The sequence below is a fragment of the Stenella coeruleoalba genome (assembly GCF_951394435.1).
Source record: "Stenella coeruleoalba genome assembly, chromosome: 4".
NCBI lineage: Eukaryota > Metazoa > Chordata > Mammalia > Artiodactyla > Delphinidae > Stenella > Stenella coeruleoalba.
The window spans coordinates 100,191,010-100,211,664 of NC_137149.1; the positions used below are offsets into that span (position 1 = coordinate 100,191,010).

Here is a 20,655-nt window from a genome sequence, read left to right on the forward strand (position 1 = left end):
TGAAATATTTCAAAGAGGAGGGTTGGTTTAATAAATAAGCTAGGTTCTTCTGCAAGTGACATCTTCATAAATCTACAAATGATACCAAACTATGAAAATAATTTAAAAATTAGATTAAATATTCATGCTCATTATAATAATACATTATATATAATTTATTATTTAGCACTTTTTTGTTTTCACACATTTTGCAAAGATATACTCTCATATGAATTCCAAAGTTCCAAAGTTCCGAAATCAGCTGATTCTTAATTAGTAAAGCTTCAATTCATGAGATTTGACTGTGCGTGAAGCCAGTGATCAACTTCCTCACTTATTAACAGCCATTTCTTCCACTAGGCAAAATATATTGAGTGCCTTTTAGTAACATAGAAGTGTTGGGTTTTTGTTTTTAAACCTGAAACAAAGTACAATATCATCTCCTTAAATATTTGTCGTTGTTTCTTATCAGATTAGAGCACAAAAGACGTCCAAATTTTTGGTTGTTTTATGTAGGTGAAAGGTGAATACAGTTATAATAAAGAAAAACTTATTGTGCCTTTATGTTGTTATTGAAGACATTTTTTTTAATGCCTAAGCCTGCCTGTTTAGATTCCTAAATATGCATATAGGTCACTTTAATTTTATTTTTACAGTAAAAAATGGTCTTTTGCTTACAGTTAATATCTCCATGTCAAATGATACCACATTGGCTCCTGAAGATTTGCCAACTGTTTCTTCTACTGACGCAGTAAGTGGCTTAGTATTTCAGATCATTTGCATATTGTACACTCTAATAATATTCATAATATGATGTCTCCCACCACTCAGCAAGCCTAGTCTGAACACATATTTAATAGTCAGTGATGGTAGAGGGACAAGAAAAACATTTTCTGTACTCTAGTCAGATTTTTTTCCTTTTCTTTTTTCTTTTAAACTTAAGTGCACTTAAAGTGCAACATACTTTTCAAACCTTCTCAGGAATTTGACTGTTATGTCCATTAATTGTCACCTTGAAATATTTTCACAAGGGAAAGTGAGCGAAGTTGCAAAGTGATAGCGTAGTATCCTCTCTTTGTTTCTAGTACGATTACGAATTCTTCTGACTACCAGATGGTGCTGTGTTCCCTTCACTGAGGGTGACTGTAGCAGGACACTTCCCGTGTCACTTAGAAAGGACCGTGCCTCTGTCACATGATATCCTTTCCCATGGCTTGTAACCAAGGATCTTTAAGGGACTGGAACTAAGCTTTAAAAATGAGCTGTTTTGCATGGAAGGTCGCACACTGGAAGAAGACTTTTGTGTTAGAGAAAAAGGGGAAAGTGCTGTTTCAGACTTGTAATTGTGTTCCTTCTACACTGGATATGGAATCTTACCAAAGAATATCAATCTCTCAGTTATAAAGACAGAACCCATACATAATACTTTGTATTGATCGAGTGCCCATCTCTCAGGAGACCAGAACACTTCTGCAGATATTATATAATCAGTGCCCACAACATCCCTTTCAAAGATGATGCTTTGTATCTTTCCTGGACAACTCTCACTTGACCCTGTTTCTCTCTTGTTTTCATATTCAATGGCTCTCTTGACTTCTTTCCTTACTGTTTTCTCTGACTTTCTCCAAACTTTGCCTCTCTGTTTCTTCCATGCTTGAGAGCGTGTGTGTGTGTATGTGTGTGTGTGTGTGTGTGTGTGTGTGTGTGTGTGTGTGTGTGTGAGAGAGTGTGTATATGAAAGAGAGTATGTATATGTTTTAAAGGCCACATATAGAAGAGAGTTCAGTTTTCAATCTTCAAGCCAGTCAGCCAGCCTAGTGCCTAAAAGGATGTGACTAAAACACAGAGAAAAATACTTCCTTCTAGACTTTTAAGGAATTTAATTAAAATCTAATTAAAAATTTAAAATATATATGTAACTAATTAAAACAGTAAGTTCATTTGCAATAAAAATTAATAAAATACTTCCAATGACTAAAAAAGAGATTGTTTCCTAACTTGTTTTTGTAACTAATCAAGGAAAGCTTTAAAATTAATGAATTTTTTAAGCCCTGTCTTTGGGCAAGTCCTGGAGAGAGTCTAGTAATTGATATATAATTATAATAAGATGTCACTATAAGATTCATGGAAAACAAATGGAAGTTGTGGTTGACTTCTGGTACGACCATGACAGAGGACATAAAGGCACAATAATGATGATAACTTAGCTACCATTTATAAAGCATCTACAAGAGACCAGGTGTTTTATACATATTATCATCATTATAAACCTTAATATGTATTGTAATCATTAACACAACCTACTGGGCATAATTATCTCCATTTTATAAGTGAGAGCAACTGAAGCTCCAGAAGGTAAATAACCTTTCTTGCTCTAGGTCACATAGCGATAAGTTAGTAGAACAAAGATTGAACTGAAGTTTGGATGGTTCCACGACCTGTGCTATTGCTAATGCACCACGATGCTTCAGTGTTTGCAAATTGGAATGTTTACTATTGTTTACTTTTTTAGTTCCTATGAATGCTCTATACTCCATGTGTGTATAGTTCCTATGAATGCTCTATACTCCCTCATGTGTGTATCAGTTGCACACCTTAATTAAAATGTTAAGTTGCTATGTCCAGCACCTCGAGAGAAGAAATTAGGGAAAAATATGTAATGTGTGTGTATGTAATTATAAAGGACCACTTTTATTCTGTTCTTTATTTCTCCTTTTCTCTCTGTATCTATTCCTTTACGTATACTTTGCATAAACACACACACACACATATATGTGATCCAAAAATGAGTGTTAGAGAGGTAATACGATTTATTATCATCACTTATAGCACCTACTATTGAGCACCTACTAGGGGCCAGGCTCTTTACATTAATTGTTTATAATCCTCACAATACCTGTGTGAGTTACGACGTTACCTGTATTTTATAGATGAAACGGAGGCTTATAAAGGTTAGCTGACTTTCCAAAGGCCGTATGACCAGTATATAGTAAAACCAGAATTTGGACTCAGGGCCTTCTAACTCCAAAATCTGCATATTTCCATTCTTTGGGGAAGCAGAATAGCATGTCCTGTAGAAGGATTTACAGATACTTAGTTCTCATGTCAGACTGGTTGCAAACGCAGTGCCCCACTACTTTAAAAACAGGCTGTGGAACCTTCGCAGCTTCCCATCTATAAAATGGTGATGATAAAAGTATTCCCTCAAAGATGCTAGAAGAGCCAGATTAATAAATAGGCAAAACTTCGCAGAGTGGCTGACACATACTTGTCTCTCAGTCAATGTTAGGTACTGTTTTTATTCTATTTAGGTGTTCTTATCATTCTACTGGGCCGTTTGGCACCAAAAGTCAGGTTGGTGGAGAGAAGTTGAAAGCCACTGCTTCTGACCACCTACTGGGTCCTCTGTGTGTTTGGCCACACTAGCTCAGTTCCCCTGAGCCTTTCCTAAGACCTACAGTCAGCAGGACTTTATTTCCTTCTTTTCATTTGGCCATAATTAGATCATGAAAGAAGGTGCTGTAAGAGTGACATGCAGCCCCTGGGCACCCCTGAGACGCCCTCTCACAAGGCCCTAAGAACATCCTGTCAGAGGAAGGAAGGTCTTTTCTTTTCAGCTTCATTAGCATGAAGACAAGCTTTCTTCTTCCTTGTGGTATGGGTTTGTTTTCTGGGGGAAACAGCAGGAAAAACGGGGCATGAGAGCATTTAGACAGAAGTTAGAACTCAAGAATAACCACCCTTCAAGATAAAAGCCAGATTTTCCATTGTTTGCATTTATTGTTGGAATCATTGTGTCTTTAAATCTTCTCACCTTCATCAGGTTTCCCATTGATTTCTCACTTCAGCCTGCAAAACACAGCTCTTTAAAAGGGCTCTGTAAATCTTTGAGACCAGCCACAGCTTATCCACACTGTATCTAAGCAATTAGTGTTGAGATTTGCTGGCTTCCACTTACCAGCTCTTAGAGGGAGAGAACAGATTTCAAAATCTAATGTCAGAAGCTTCTCTTCTGAAGATGTGATAGAATGGATCGGTTAGTATTTGTCTTTCATGTTAGATTCCTTTTTGTTTTCGTTTTTTATTAAATTGAGTCATACCTTAAAAGACACAGTTCTTATGTGCTCATTGCAATGAGTTTTGACAAGTTTTTACCTCATGTAACCACCACACAAAACAAGATATAGAACATTTCCATCATCCCAGAAAGTGCTTTGAAATGCTCTATTTCCTGTTTTATGCCCCAGCTTTTTGAGCCTTGGGGGATCTTTCTTTGCCAAACTGCTCTGCCCCCCGCCCCCGCCACCTTCAGAGGGCAGATGCCTTAGCCCTTTCAGAAGTAGCTGAATGCCACGGAGGGGTTTCTCTCTGCTCTCCTGCCCTGCTTCCCATCTTAGGAAAGTGGCTTTCTTGCATTTGATAGAGACTCTGTGTCTAAGAGGGGTTTCTCTCAGCTCTTCTGTTGAATCTCCAGGCTTTTCTGAACTATCTGTGCATTTGACAAAGACCATTAGAAAGTTTGCTGGGTGGACGGACGCAGGCTTTGTCGACACCTGAGACTCCACAGAATTCCAACGTGTCACCCCAGACTATAGGCAACCATTAAAAATTCATTAAAGATTTGGCTTATTTCTCCATCCCTCCATCTACAGTGCATTTATCTTCCACCTGCTACTCCGCCAGGGATGAGGCGGCCATGGATCTCTTCTCTCCTATGAAGGTCTTGTAACTTTGGAATTTAGTTTATTTAGGTTTCTTTGCATCCTCATCTCACTGGTGGAATTTTTTAAACTATGATTTTATAGCTTATCCTGCTTGCTTTTATTGTTAGGTTGGGACAACTAACAGTCTCCTGTAACTTTCTATATCTTAATCATAAGTAAGCAACCAATTAGTTTTGGTATTTCACAACAGTATATATAACTACAGTCACAGCTCACATACATCCTGTAGACCATAAAGTAAGATTGCAGATCACTGCAAGTCTGGCTTACCCACTGCAGGGAAAAAGTCCTAAATGAGTACGTTAACCACTTAACCTTGAGACTTTTATTTGTAGCATTACCCTCATTTATATATATGTTTGTATATAAATATATGTGTGTGTGTGTTTAAAGGCTTATATTTTACCAGTTGATACTCAAAGAGAGCAATGTAGACTCTTTAATTTTTATTTTTGAATTTTTTTGCTTATTGTATTACCCAATGAAGCATATCATGATAGTCTACATGGAGATGCTGTTAATCATGGGCCTAAGGCCTGTTACAGTCTCATAAACACCGCTTGGCAGTCAGACATGGAAGTAAAAGTGCTGTGATTTGATGTACCTTCAGGGTGATTGTAGGAGCTAACATTCATTTTCATGGGAAATGGAATGTCATATTAATCTTGTGCATAGCATCCTTGTGATTTTCTCTCATTAAGAAAGTGAAGTGCAAAAACTATTCTGTCCTTAAATCTCCTTAAAGAGTACATGTTCCTACTTTTAAAAATATTATGGAAAATTTAAAACATGCACTAAAATAGAATAGTACAATAAATCCTCATATGTACACATCACCTAGCTTCAATGACTGTCAAAATTTTTCCCACTGCCTCTCATATATCCCCCACTTTTGTCTTTGCGGAGACTACTATGGTGTTTTAAATTTTAAAATTAATCCTTCAGTATACATTTTACTTTTAAGATTTATAAACATATTCACTCAATACAAATAGGGTCATCCTCTAGAAAATGAGATCCATAAAAATAGGTGGAAATTTCTTTTCATGAGATTGACCTCAGTTAAGACCATCAGCAACTTGGTCCCATTTCCTTTGCACCTTTTTTCTCACTACCCATTTACACAGACGTTCTGCTCTGGTCCACTCACTGTGAGTTCCTCCTCATGGTGAGCATTCAATAAGTGGTGCCTAAAGGACTGACTGGATGAGTGAATGAAGCATCGTATGTCCCCGAATCCGCATCTTTGCTCATGGTGTCTCTCCATCTAATGTTTTACCTCTTTGTTTCTGCCAATGCAGAAAGAAATATACACCCAGAGTTTGTCGCTTTTATTCCCCTCTTCATTGGCTTTTGTTACTCTCTCTGTCATTCCTTTCTAGTTTTGTTGTCCTGCCACACTTCTTCCTACTGCCTTTTGAGTATGAGAGTTCTACAAAGACCAATTCTTTTTTCAAGGTGCAGTTTAACTTTTGTTTTCCCTGTGCTCAGTGAAATTAATCAGTCCCTCTTCTGATCTAATCATCTCTGTAGCATTCATTTAGACACTTGCTTTTGATGCCTTGAATTATTAGTTAATATTTAAGTGGGCATATTTTATTTCTCCAATAAAACTTTTAAAAGTTGTTTTTATTCTTCTTTATTGTTCCCTTAAGGCTTATCTTAGTTAGCCATGTAATTGGGGCCCAGTGCATTTTCTGTTTACTTTTGGCCACATTTTTCTACTTTCTCTTTTGTTACTCAAAATAGCCTATAGCTAACTGAAATAGCATCACCAGAGTTAGGAAAAAAATAGGGTCCCAGTTACATTTGAATTTCAGATAAATAATGAACAATTTTTTTAGTGTAAGTATGTCCTACACATTACATAGAACATACTTATACTAAAAATCTTATTCACTGTTTATTTGAAACTCATATGTAACTGGGAATACTGGATTTTACCTGATGATCTAAATTGAACATTTTTTTTACTTTAGTTTTGTTCTCCAGATAGAAAGAGTAGATACACTGATAGATATCTTCCTTAAATATGTCAAATATTTGTGTCTTGATGAGTGATTTCATTCATTCAATTAACAAACATTTCTTTTGGCGCCTGCTGTATCCTAAATTGAATTCTTCCCCTGTCTTTGCTCTTCTTTCTTATTTTTTGGTGACACACAGTCCCTTTGGTCTGCAGGCGTTATACTTTTGTCATTTCTGGCTTTTACCCATCCTGTCAAAAGAGGCCAAATCCTTGTCAATCTCCCTTTTTCTCTCTGCATCTTAATCTTTCACCTTCCTTCCTCCATTCTTGTTTTTCCCAGCACCCCCTTTTTCCTTCCATACCCATAACTGGGTTCTTTCTCATCCACCACAAGCATCTCAAAAGTCTTCGCCAGCCCTAAAGAACTTGCCTTGATCCTGTAATGCTCGCATGCTCTAGCCTTTCCTTTTGTTACTGAATTTCTTAAAAATTGTCTGGAATTGCCATTTCAGTTTTTCATCCTCACATATTTCTCAACTCATTTCCCTTATTTGAACTCCCCTCAAGAAATTACCAAAAATATTCTAGTCACAAAAAAAGCAATGAAAATAAATCAATGGATTTTATTCAATCTTCATCCCTCATTATCATTTCTGCAACATTAGACCCTTATCAACCCTCCCCCACATACTACTATTTTCTCGTCCTTTGATTTTCAACACTGTGATTGTACTTTTCCTTTTACCCATCACTCTCAAAGTCTTTTGTGGTGTTTTTACTTCTATTGCAGGTACCCTAGATGTTTTACACTCATTTCTTCTAGCACACTTTCCCTTTGTAGTTTTATTAAATTTTATTACTCCAGTGATCAGCTCTTTGCAGCTGACTCCTTAGTCGATGTCCCCAAACTTGACATCTCTCCTAGATGCAGGTCACCAGACCCATTGGACATCTCTCTGAGCATTTGCACCTTATAACACTGATGGTCTCATTGAAGGGAGCTACACTGTGCTTGCAATAGGAGGTTAGAAACATCATGAGAATTAGAGATGATGTGCTATGACAGTTCTGACAGGCAAAGAGGACTTCTGAGATTATATTCCCAACTGTTTTGTTATTAAAGTTCTGATTTAATCACTTAAATCCTGTGCATAGACTTTTGAGATAAAGATCAAAGCCATAGAGAAATGAGAATCACCTATAAGGAGTAAAGGACAGAGCGGCGAGATAAAAGTCTCCTGCATTAAGCTCAGAGGACACAATGGTCGCTTGAACAAGAGTGTTAGCCATAGTTATGGGTGAGATGTGATGTATTCTAATATAAAGTCTTCACCGTAATGTGACTTGCGAGAAAGAAAAGAATTAACGATGACTTCAAGTTTTCTGTTCTTAGAATCGAGGAGGATAAAGTTGCCATTAACAGAAATGGGCAAGACCCTAGGGGGAGCAGGTTTGAGGAAGATTAGGAGTTAGTTTTTGAACATGGTTAAGTTTAACATGCCTCTGAGGATGTAAGTACGGATGTAGAATAGTTTACTAAGAAGTAGGTACAAAATGATTAATCTTTCTCTGAATTGGAGAACATTTGCTGAGAGATTAAGAAATCACTGTTAATCCTGAAAGCAGGAAGTTGCTCTTAGAGTGAATGAAAATTGGAGTGTGGTTGAAATACACAGAGAATGTCGTATTAGGAGGACAGAATTATCTCGGTTATAACAACACGAAGGCAGTACTTCTGAAGCTTCTTTGCATCACTGCCTCCTTTGAGGTTCTAATGAAATCTTTGGTCGCTCTTCCCAGATAAATGTACATACACACAATGTTTTACATATTTTAGCGGATTGAGGGATTTCTTTCTTCTTCATGTCACTTGACATCTACGCTGGATGTGTCCAACACAGTATTGCCTTCTTTCAGGAACCAGTGTTATTTGGTTGTACATTTTCCACCATGACTTACTGAACTGTAAACAGAGTGGTTTTCATGTGAAGGATACTATTCACTTTAGAGCATTTTCCAAAGTTAGGAGCACGGTGATCTTCATGGTACTCTTTTGCAGCTATTTAAGTAAAAAGTCCTATTTGTAGTTGCACAGGAAAGTGAAGTTACTTTTTTCTGTGTTCCAACTGAGTGGTGATAGAGTTGAGATTGAAACCCATGAGGGCATTTTCCCAGTCGGCTGCTTTGATACATGTTCAGTATTTCCATGAACTAAAGAAGAATCATTTACATCTTTTTGCTTATTCTATGACTGAATTACAAATGATCAAAACCAGAATTATTTACAGTGAATCAACCAGCATCACAAACACTATTCATGAAATAATAAGTATAAAAGGCTGCCAAACAAAAATGTGTAATGTGCTATTCTGATGAAATCATGAGATTTTTATTTAGTACAATAATGTAAAGTAACATAGGAGTCCTAGACAAGAGAGTAAACCACAGTAGGCACACTTTTTCTATGAAGAACCAGATAGTAAATATTTTAGGATTTGTGTGTCAGTCTCTGCTGAAATTATTCAGTGCTGCAGCTGTAGCAAAAAGCAGCCATGAACAGTGTGTAAATGAATGAGCATGGCTGTGTTTCAATAAAACTTTATTTACAGAAACAGGTAGTGGGTTGTATTTGGCCAGTGAAATGTTGTTTACTGAGTCCTAGATTAAACTACTCATGGTAATTTTAGATAACTTTTTAATAAGAGATGGGTAGAGAGATAAACAGATAGGTAGATAGATAATTCTGCTCAGCACCGGCCTCCCTCCAGGGTTCACCTACTTTGCTTTAAAGCTGCTGACCTAAGGCTGCCTACATAGAAAACTTCTTGTGTCCACGAACATGGAGTAGATTTAAGTTTATTGAATGCAGAAGCTACACTTAGAACTTCTCTGTATCAGCACCCAGCCCAGAATGGAGCTCAAAATGATTAGTTGAATAATCGCCCCCATCAGTGGAATAAGTTGACCTATCTGGACCTTTCTCCATTCTCATCCTTACGTTGACCTATCTGGACCTTTCTCCATTCTCATCCTTACTTCACGTCACATGCCCCTAACCTGTCGTTAGAGAACTCGGTGTGAAGAGAGCACAGCCTGGAGCAAAGAGTGCTGTCCGTGAAGATGATGACAATTTTTAAAATTGAAGTACAGTTAATTTACAGTGTTGTGTTAGTTTCAGGTGTTCAGCAAAGTGATTCAGTTATACATATGTATACAAATCTATTCTTTTTCAGATTCTTTTCCATTATAGGCTATTACAAGATACTGAATATAGTTCCCTGTGCTATACAGTAGGTCCTTGTTGTTTATGTATTTTAAATATAGTAGGGTGTATCTGTTAATCTCAGACTCCTCTCAGACTGAGCTAGGATTCCAGAGAGATGAGTCAGGAGCTGCTTTGCGGTAGGCAGGGATGTTGAGAGACAGAGAGACTCAAGGCCTCCTAACCGTGTAAAGGAAGAATAGCTCAGTTTTGTCCATTTTAATTATTGGGGTCCTGGGTAAATTTTAAATGAAAAAGATGTTTCACTGATTATAAAAATTTTAAAACCATTAGCTTCTAGCAAGTGGCAACTTGTATCAGCGCAGTTTTTGTTGTTTTTAATGTTTCCTTGACTTAGGTAAGGCAAAATTGACCTCTGAAGAAAAAGATGTTACTTCTACGCAGAAGTATCTGTTTCATAGATAACAAAATGAGATATGTGATAGTAAAAATTATATAAATTGATATATGTGATGATTAAATCATAAGCTAATTATCTAACACTCTACTTTTCATCTTTACTTGTATACATCATTAATAATGAGTCATGCTTGGTCTTAATGTTTAGTTTACGATATGGATTTTGCCTGAAGTTTTACAGAATTAAGATTCATTGATACCAGCTTATGCAGAATAGTAACACTGAAATAACACAAGTAATATAGATGTCTTTTCAGTGATATTTAAGTAGAATTATTTTTAGCTAGTTTGTTTTATGGGAGTGGGAAACTGTGTGTTAAGATACAGATACTGATATAAATACATCCTGCCTAAAGTTTTTATACTGAAGCCCTTAGTGAAAGATGGTGTTGGAGGCTAAAATTTCTGTACAATGACACAAAGAATCATTTGAGGCATACAAAATTGTGTTACTGGCATTTTAAGTTGATGTAAACAAGAAACCATGTCTGTCCTGAACATCTGTATAGTTTTCACCTCAACCTGAATCTCTGTAAGAAAATCAATAAAACTGCCTGTTGGGGTTGTTTTAATGCAGCTTACCTCTTCTGGGAGCTGCAGCTATAAAGAAGGATTCTGCTGATATTAAAGTGCTGAAATTAAAGTGAAGTTATGGTAAATTTTTGCTGGTTTTAAACCAAAGAAATCTGTTACCTGTTATGACCTCTAAACTTTAAAGGTATTATGCAAAAAATATTCATATGCAGAAATCTGAAAAACAAAATGAGATGTGATTAATCACCTCTCAGAAACAGACTTTAACAAAAGAGTAATTGTGCAATTCAGCTGTTTACAAGTTGAAACTAATATTTCAGGGAAAGATCTAGAGTTTTGGGGGGGGGGGTTTCCTGACTTATGTAAGAACTTTACCTTTTGAGCTCTATAAAAATATGAACTCTTTCTGGTCAGAGATTCTTCTTTTATGTGTGTGACCTTCTTTTATGACTAGATGACTTATATTAAGAGAATTCATGAATAGTAAAGGATATTGATGCATTTGGTGAGAGGGACAACTCTTGCCTCCAACGGACAGGAAAAGTTTTTCTTTCTATATTTCTTTGAAAGGTATTCTCAAATTACTCTTCTGTTAGCACATGACATACCCATTAGCCCTGCACCTAAGAGAAAATCCAACATTACGGCACCAGCAGATTCAGTGTCTGGTGAAAGTCTGCTTCCTGGTTCTAGACAGTCTTCTCATTGTGTCCTCATGTGACAGAAGGAACAAGGAGCACTCTGGGGTCTCTTTTGCAAGGGCACTAATCCCATTCATGAAGACTCCACCCTCTTGACCTAATCACCTCTCAAAGGCCCTGCCTCCGAATACCATCACATAGGGGATAAAGTTTCAGCATATGAATTTTAGGGGAGCCCAAATATTCAGACAGTAGCACCCCATTAGGGTTGGTGAGTAACTGGCTGCAAGAGGGCATAACCTTCCAGGTGAGGCTGCTCTAAAGCAGGAAAACGCAGTTTTCTAGAAAAGGAGACAGCTGTGAGCTGATAGCAGCTAAAACTCACCAGCTGGAGGATGGGTGCCCAGGCCTTATCCACTACGCTAGCAAAAGGATTCTCTTGCATATTGCAAACAGAAACAGGAGTGAGCTCCTGTCAAGAAATACAGCACTGACAACATGACAGCAGTTCACGAGCCAGAAGAAAATTTGAAAATTGACCTGTGAGCTTGAGGCCATGTAACACAGGGATAGAGATCCCATACCCAACTCCACAGCCCATCACAGCACTCTCCAATAATGGATTCTCTTGACACTGACCTGGAGTCAACAAGAAAAGCTGTATTTTATTAGGTTATGCAATTGAAAAAAGCAGAGATCTCCAACATTTTTATAGTTTAGTTCCTGAAGTCACCAATCTCTATAGTTATTTAGAAAAGAAATAGCTCATTTGTGAAAGCTCTGGGTAAATTAGTTAACCAAATATAACCTTGAGAGCATTAACTCTATGGCCATCAGCTTGAAGCACAAGAATCTGTGCACTACAGAAATCAGTACTTTTTTTTTTGGATGCTTAGTGCAGCCTGTGGGATCCTAGTTCCCCAACCAGGGGTTGAACCCGTGCCCTCTGCACTGGGAGCGTGGAGTCTCAACCACTGGACCTCCAGGGAAGCCCCATCAGAAGTCATCACTTTTTGAACAACAAAGGTGTTTCAGAGAGTCTCACGTTTGGAGACTTAAGATATTATTGTGTCTTGGTTTACTCTCAGGAAGGTTCACAGGAAAGAAAGACTTTGTGGTTTGTTTCTGTTGAACAGATGGTTGATTGTAGGGTTGTAGCACAAACCAGCTAACGGATTGCATCATTCTCATTGTATTTTCAATAATTGATAGCCTCCTGGCCCCCTTACCTGTTATTCCATTAACACCTCCTCAGGTGTCACCTTCCAATGGTTTACCCTCAGGCTGTTTTACAGAGACTCTTAGCATAATTCCGTATATAGCCCATCAAGTATCAAAAGCTGCTTTTGTTGTGGCAGTGTTCCCTAGAAAAATTTTCCTGTTTTTCTTCTTCAGCACCATAATGCTACCTTTGACTGGGCATTTCTGACGACGAAGGAGTGTTTGAAATATGGAGGAAAGCTCATGGGCAACAACTGTGGTTTTGTTCCTGATATCACTCTCATGTCTTTCATCCTTTTCTTGGGCACCTACACCTCTTCTATGGCTCTGAAAAAATTCAAAACTAGTCGTTATTTTCCAACCACGGTAAGTACCTGAGCTTTAAGTAATTTTCATTGAATTCCCACTGTATTAACAATAATACAGCTTTACAAAATGAAAAAGGCACCTGTAATTCAACCTTTCCGATATAAATTTGTGCATTTAAAAAATTGCTTTCCAGTCTGTGTCTACGTGCGTACATATTCTTAATATAATTGTAGTCTAGCTTTGAAAAACCATCCAAGGATTTTGCTCACATAATTCTACCCTAAATTCTGACTGTTGTAATTCCAAGTGTACTGAAAGAAAAAAGTGGGGTGTATTCTATACAAAAATGCACAAGTTAAGAAGAGATCTTCTAAATCCGTAGTGTGTTTGAGTACCTAAGCCAACACTCTTTTCATATTAATCAGGAATTTTGACATAGAACTCTTTGTTCATCAGCTGCACATGAGAGTAATTGAGTAGTTGAATCAGGGACTGTAGGAGTAAACTTGAGCCATGTTACACTAGTACTGGTGTAAGATATGAGTGTCATCTGAGCCAACCTTTCCTTCCTGTAGTGACAAACGCCCTACTGTGGAAACACAGATAATTGAGCTGAGTTGTGCAGACATCCTGTCTCCCATTAATATGCTTAGGTGAGCTCAAAGTCAAAAATGTGGTTCCTTGAGAGACTACAAGATAAGACCAACATTTAGTTAATGGCATTTTGTGTTTTTACCTGCAGAACAAAACTAATCCTTTGCTTTACAGTTCAGTTCTCACTGTTTAGGGTGTCAATACTTCTTAGTATTGTTGATTATACCTCATTTTTATCAATGAGCTGCTCTCCACAGCTGAAATCTCATGAATCTCTCCTCCTGTGTTCTTGTAGAAGGAGCAGGAGAACTTTGGAAGACATGAGATGCAGTCGATAAAGTTCCTTTTCTTAATTCCTGGGAAGTGAAACTGACAATTAATACGTTCACTTTCAGCTAGGAAATTTTTTGACTCTCTGATATTTCTTTTAAAATGGAAAATAAAGGGAAGGTTTGATGATTGTCTCAATCTGTTTGGGTGGCTATAACAGAATACCAGACTGGAGGGCTTATAAACAACAGAAATTTGTTTCTCACAGCTCTGGAGGCCAGGAGGTCCAAGATCAGTGCCAGCATGGTTGGGTGAGAGCCCTCTTGCTGGTTCCTAGCCAGCACCTTTTCACTGTGCCCTCAGGAGGTAGAAGGGCTGGGGAGCTCTGCAGAGTGTCCTTTATAGGAACGCTAATGCCATTCCTGAAGGCTCCATCCTCATGTTCTTCCTAAGGCCCCACCTCCTAATATCATCTTCTTGTGGGTTAGAATTTCAACATACGGATTTTGGAGGGTCGCAACATTCAGACCACAGCTGTAATGAAATGTCCCGAGCTAGCTGGCCCAAAGAATGAAACATTTCCTCAAAGTGAAATGTAGGAAGAAGCGTTCAACTTTGTCTGCCTTAAATGGACATCACAAACTGGTGGCCCACAGGCAGAATTCAGCCCCCAGACATTCTTTGTTTACTTCACAGTTTGTAAACACACACATGCACACACATACACACTTGGAGGCTTAGGTGGAACCTGTCCTTTGCAGGTAGTTACTGTCCTCACGACTCTCTGTTGTCTAAGACTTGGCTGCTTCACACATTCAGATTAAGTGCCTATCCCTGAAGACATTTGAGCTTGTGACACCAGTTCACGCACTGGGAAATGTGCTTACTTGATCCACCTCTTCAGTGGTATATTACGTGTAGAACAGATTCCTGGGTAGAGGTCTTTGAGGGTGATTTCTTCTTCTCTATTGAGGTTTTTCCTTCTTAATTATTAATTCATGGGGCATTGTTTTTTGTGGGTTTTTTTTGGCTCACACTTTGGGAATTATCACTCTTTTTATATCTTTCATTTGCCAAAGTCTGATATTATTTAGGCATAGTAGTAGGTAGAAAAGTAGAAAATTTTGTGAAGCACTTGTAAATCATAGTTGGCAAAATAATTTCAACCTTAAAATGAATAGTGATGAATTTTTTTTCCCTCCCCGGTACGCGGGCCTCTCACTGCTGTGGCCTCTCGCATTGCGGAGCACAGGCTCCGGACACGCAGGCTCAGCAGCCATGGCTCACAGGCCCAGCTGCTCCGCGGCATGTGGGATCTTCCCGGACCGGGGCACGAACCCGTGTCCCCTGCATCGGCAGGCGGACCCTCAACCACTGCACCACCAGGGAAGCCCAATAGTGATGAATTTTAATAGACATCACCTTTTTTTCCCAGCAGTAATTCCCAAATTGATAATAGCTCTTTAGACTAAAAGAAATTGCCCCTTATAAGAGCCCAAACAGGTAATTTCTCAGACATTGATAAATGCAATTGAGAAATGTTGAAAAATGTTGAATATGTGAAAATAGAATAATGATAGCATTCTAATTACAATTCCTATTGAGAAGGTTCTCGCATTGTTTACAATTGTTTACACCAAATTATAAAATAAACAGGCAGGAGAAAATATATGTGATTTCTAAGGAGTGATGTTTAAGTGTGTAGGCTTTCACTCTGTCATGTCCCCTACTTACTTCACGTTTATAGCTAAATAATAATACATACATAAATTCATAACATACATACATGGATAATAAGAGCATTTTTTTTCCTCTCATTTGCCAAAACATGTTTTCATTTAAACTGTCATTTAAAAGGATGGTTTCTATAGGTAGGAGCACATAGGTTTATAGATTCTTATACTTGTATACTATATTCTACAATTAAAACATATGCTTAAACATGGTAAGTTAGATAGTCCTTGACTACTGTGACAGTAATCAAGCCTAACTGTTACTGCTTCCTCGCTCACACCAACAGTCCACGTGAAACCTCTAAAATTGCAAAATGCTAATACTGGATGGCAGTGTCCTTGCCGTACAAAATGTCCGATTCTCCTTTAACTTCACAGTCATTGCTATCTTGCACTCTCATTTCCAAACTTTTGCATGAGTTGTTAGTCGATGAAGACTGTAAACTGCTGGGAAACTGTTATACTTTTATTTTACTCCTCACATCAATTAGCACCAGGTTGGATGCAGGCTAGTACTCAATATTTGTTGACTAGTGGAAACCAGTCAAGTAGAGATAAATGCTGCAATTTATGGAAAGAGCACAGATGTAGGAACCCAGAAGCAGTAGATGCTAGTGCCAGCACTGCCATTAACTGTGCGCCCTTTGATAGCTAAATGTGGACTTTAGTCCACACGCGTAAAGGGAGAGACTTAAAGAAATTAATAGATGACAGTTAACATCCTTTAAACTCTAGTATTCTATAATTTTAAAGAGAGTTTTCTCATTCCATCTCCTAAAATAAGTTCTCTGTATTCAACTTGTGCTTATAGCAATGATCAGGACTTACAGGTTCCCAAAAGTTCATTATCTTCTCCATCTTTATGCCAGGTCTGCTTTTGCAGCTGCTGCCAACCTCTCTCTGTGGATGATCCACAATCGCCGTGTAGCAAATTCAAAACGTGGGGTTGTCTTTCCACAGTGGAACGTCCTTATCTTCTGGTACTCCTTACCTCAGCTAATAATATCACCTCTCTTCACAGCCACCCAAGATCAAAATCTTAAAATCATACTTGGTGTATCAGTCAGAGTCCCAGCAGGAAGCAAATTATACCCTCAAATTAGGATAGTCTGAGGGGTTTAATGAAAGCATCATTTGCGAAGGTGAGATCAGGTTTAGGGAAACGGCAAAGGAGAGTGTAGTGTCTGGTAGCAGTGGGACTGTTACTATCCCTCACTCAAAGAATGTGGAAAAGGAGTGGTTGCTGGAACCTGGGGAAGACAAAATGGTAGAGAGAGCTTTCCTGAAAGGCCCCATGAGTTTGGATTGAGGGGTTTAGCCAGTCTGAGGCAACCTCAAAGGGATATAGCTTTGGGAATCAATGCTCTGATCTCTCTCTTCCCCCCATGGCCTGCCCAGGCTGAAGGCTTCTGGAATCTGGAGAGCACGTGAGCCTATTGTAGACCACACAGGTCAGCCTCCCAAGGCAGAGAGCCTGGTGGAAAAGAGTAGAAATGGATCTGGTATGATAAAAGATGATATCCATCGTATTTACCTTTCCAAGTTTTTCTTTATCAAGTTAAACTCGTCAGCCCCCTCGATTATCCTGCTATAATCGCTCTCCTTTATATGTACACTTATGCTCCCCTAGTTCAGTCTCTCATTGCCTTTGCCTAGACCAGGGTTGGTTATCCACTCTTCCCCTCCCTCATGAAGCCACTGGCAGTCCATAAGTGTGAACACTTAAGATGAAACAGTTTGCCTTTGCTAGCCTGTCCATCAGGAATTTGATTTGTCTGTCAGGCACTTCCAGAGAGCCCTAATGCTCAGTGGAACAGGGTGGAGTACAGTACCCCACTGACTGCCCCCTTTGTGCTCCCCACCCCTTTTAGAGGGGTGCATTAGTCTGTTATCCCATACATTTACTCTTCTGTTACATCGGCCTCAAGTCTTTTGCCAGTGTTTTGGCATCAAAACTTCCTGAAGGAGCATCACAGCATAATCTGTGGTCTTCTGTGGCAGATGGCCTGGGGTATTACCAGGAGATGTTCTTCCAGAGTCCCCTACCGACAAGTGGTGGTGCTCACGGAGCAGAGATGCCATCACTGCAATATGTAGTGGCAAAATGAAAGCAGTCAGCTTGAAGATGGAGCAGGATTGTGATTAGTAGAACTCATAAAGCCACAGAGCCTCTGAATTAGGCAGAATTATTGATACTTTAATATAGTCAGATGCAGTGTGGCTGGTTGATGTACGTAATTGGCATGAAAATGTTTTTCTTAAGGATCTACTTAATTTCCTCTTTTTCCTCCCCTTGGGAAAAGTAAGAGTTCTAACACGCCCATGAATTGATGTAATGGTAAGATTCTTTAATACCCTTCTGGTTGTTATTGTCATTTAAATAGAGAAGATCAGAAAGTGCCAGGTACCGTTAATAACTTTGGCAACTTCTGTGGTTTATTTAGATGACATTTGAGCAGAATGTTCTTTGATATCCTTCTTAAAAAAATAACAGTATTCTAAATTCTATAGTTAATTAGTATATTCATTCAATATTGAAAAAAATTATTTTGAGTCTGATGTGTGCTTGATACAACACTGGATGGTAAGGCTACAAAAACAAGTAATTCATGGGCCTGGAATATAGTAGGAACTTAATATGTATTTGTTGAATAAGTTAGATTTTTTGAGTTTTTAAATGGGATGATTCATTTTGATCCTTCTGCCCTATTCATGCTTACTGTCTACTGTAGGATCACACTTTGGTGACTTCATGTGACCTAAGTAAATTGATGGTGGTCTTTGAGGAGCTGGCTTTATGGATGAGAAAAAAGTGTAGGGCTTCAGGAATTTCAGTGAAAACACAATGAGCATTTTAGTTAGGTGACACGTTAGTTTTTATCCATATAAAACACAGTTTAGGATTCTACAATTAGCTGTATTTTTGGAACCATGATTCTTAGTTGGCCTTTTGGCCTGTGACAATTCTATTAATGTTGGATGTGTTTAGTTTAGTTTATAAACAACTCTTTACAAGAATCAGGTAGCATCCCTACTCTGTTTTCTTTTTCTCTCAGAAATTTTTTTGGTGAATGGTAAAAACTATCAAATTGAAACAAATAATGTATCCAAATATGAGGAAGAAATAGTGAGCCTGTATTCTTTGTCCCATCCTAGTGTTAATAATACTGGGTGACATTTGGCTAGTTCTTGCGGAAACATCAGACCACATCCTGCCATTGAAGCTCATTTGGAAAATGACTTTGCTTGTCAGTGAAAGGGAATCAGATTTTCAAATTCTTGTGTTATTTTGTACCAAGGAAAATAATTTTTAAAGTCAAATTTGTTTTTAATTCAAAACTCACTTTCATATTTTTTTTTTCTTAAGAATGACAGAGGGTAATAGGTTCTGAACACAATCCAATCTGTTCAACATTCAACAAAGATTACAAATACTTAAGTTTTTGTGGATGTATAACAAAAAATACAGTCAACCTGAATTGAGCCCAAAGAAAAAAAAGGTTGGGAGCATTGTTTGGCCAAAGTGTTTTTGAGGGTTTTGTTTGTTTGCAAAGTCCCTTTTGCCGTGTGATGTGAGAGGTTTTAATGTCAGCATAGAGGTAGTCTGTGGACAGAAGTCATTTTGACCGTGGTACTTGTTGGTCAGAAGCACCATACAAAAGTCACCAGCATTGAAATCTATCCATTAACACAAAATGATCTCCTGCTCCATTTCTGGACTGTCTCATTTATACATATGACTTACCAGTTCTTTTTAAATTTAAAATTTTGTACCTTAATGTAAATTATAAAACCACCTTCCTTTTAAAGCCCTTTATTGTAATGGTTTTGGGGGGATATATCCAAGAAGACCTTATTAGAGGATCAAGAAATTTTGACACTTGGGTCTTAATCTTTGAATTTTAGTATTAGGACTTTGAATACCATCTAGTCCATCGTTGCCTCTTCATTTCTGACAACCACTCATCTGTGGGCTGCTCGAATGCTTCCCGGAACAGGAACTTCACATCTCCGAAGGCATTCCTGATAGAAAACACAAACCTGCCTTTCCACAGCCTCGTCCTCGGGGTCTGCCGTTGCCCTTGAAGCTACACAGAACAAGTTTAGTCCTTCTTTTCTATGACAGATTTCACATATTTGAAGGCAGTTTCTCCCTACAGCTTCTTTAGGCCTCCTGTCATTTTGTATGAGATGTGATTTCTGGACTCCTATTCCACTGGCCATCCTTCTCTGAGCCAGTTCCAGATTTTCAGTTTCTACTTAGAATATAGTGACCAGATTGGGACATAGTATTTCCCAGGTGATTTACTCATTTGCTTCTGGCACTCACGCATTTGGGTCTTTTGTTCTACTGCTCAGTTTGAGGCAGAATAGAGGAAGAGGCCCATGGCTGCTAAAGTCTCCTTAGCTTCCCTGCTGAACCACTTGATTAGGCCTACTCCCCTCTGTTCCCTGCTTGGAAAAACAATTTTTTTTTCAAGTAGACTTTCACTGGCTCTTAAGGCCCGCCTAGATAAATTGCCCACCCAATCCAATTCCCTTCTTTGTTCCCTGAATTTCTCTGACTTTCGAGCTTATGGCATTAAAATCCTGGAGTCTAAATCAGACATTCCTTTTATTGAATTCTAATTGTAGTGGGTATTATTGATTCAAAATACGGTATATTATGATTGCTGTACTGATATTAATGCTTATTTCTTTTATAGTGCTGTATAGCATTGGCTATGGGGGGAAGGGGATCAAATATTTAAACTTTCATAGTATTTTGTGCCTTTTCATGACTGCCAAAGACACATATTTGTCTGACACACTTTTTTTTCATCTAGAATAAATTCGTTTTTACACTGTTGTTTAGCATTTTCCAAGCACGGCGATCATGCGAGGAATTGACATCCTGAATTAATATTTATTGAGAACCCCCAGAGTGCCTGCTGCTGTAGTTGTCTCTTTATAACAGCTCCATCCATTGAGAACTGCTCTGCAGGCTCACAGCCTTTCC

At 38.3% G+C, this 20,655-nt stretch overlaps 1 protein-coding gene across 5 annotated transcripts in view; it reads left to right on the plus strand.

The window, feature by feature from the left end:
- The window catches only part of SLC4A4 (solute carrier family 4 member 4), a 352,077-nt gene that overhangs the window by 287,646 nt on the left and 43,776 nt on the right, over positions 1-20,655 (plus strand). For all 5 annotated transcript variants that reach the window (XM_079920094.1, XM_079920096.1, XM_079920092.1 and 2 more), the window contains 2 exons: positions 660-730; positions 12,925-13,116. In XM_079920094.1, the coding sequence (XP_079776220.1) occupies positions 660-730; positions 12,925-13,116 (263 nt within the window). The remainder of the gene's footprint in view (positions 1-659; positions 731-12,924; positions 13,117-20,655) is intronic.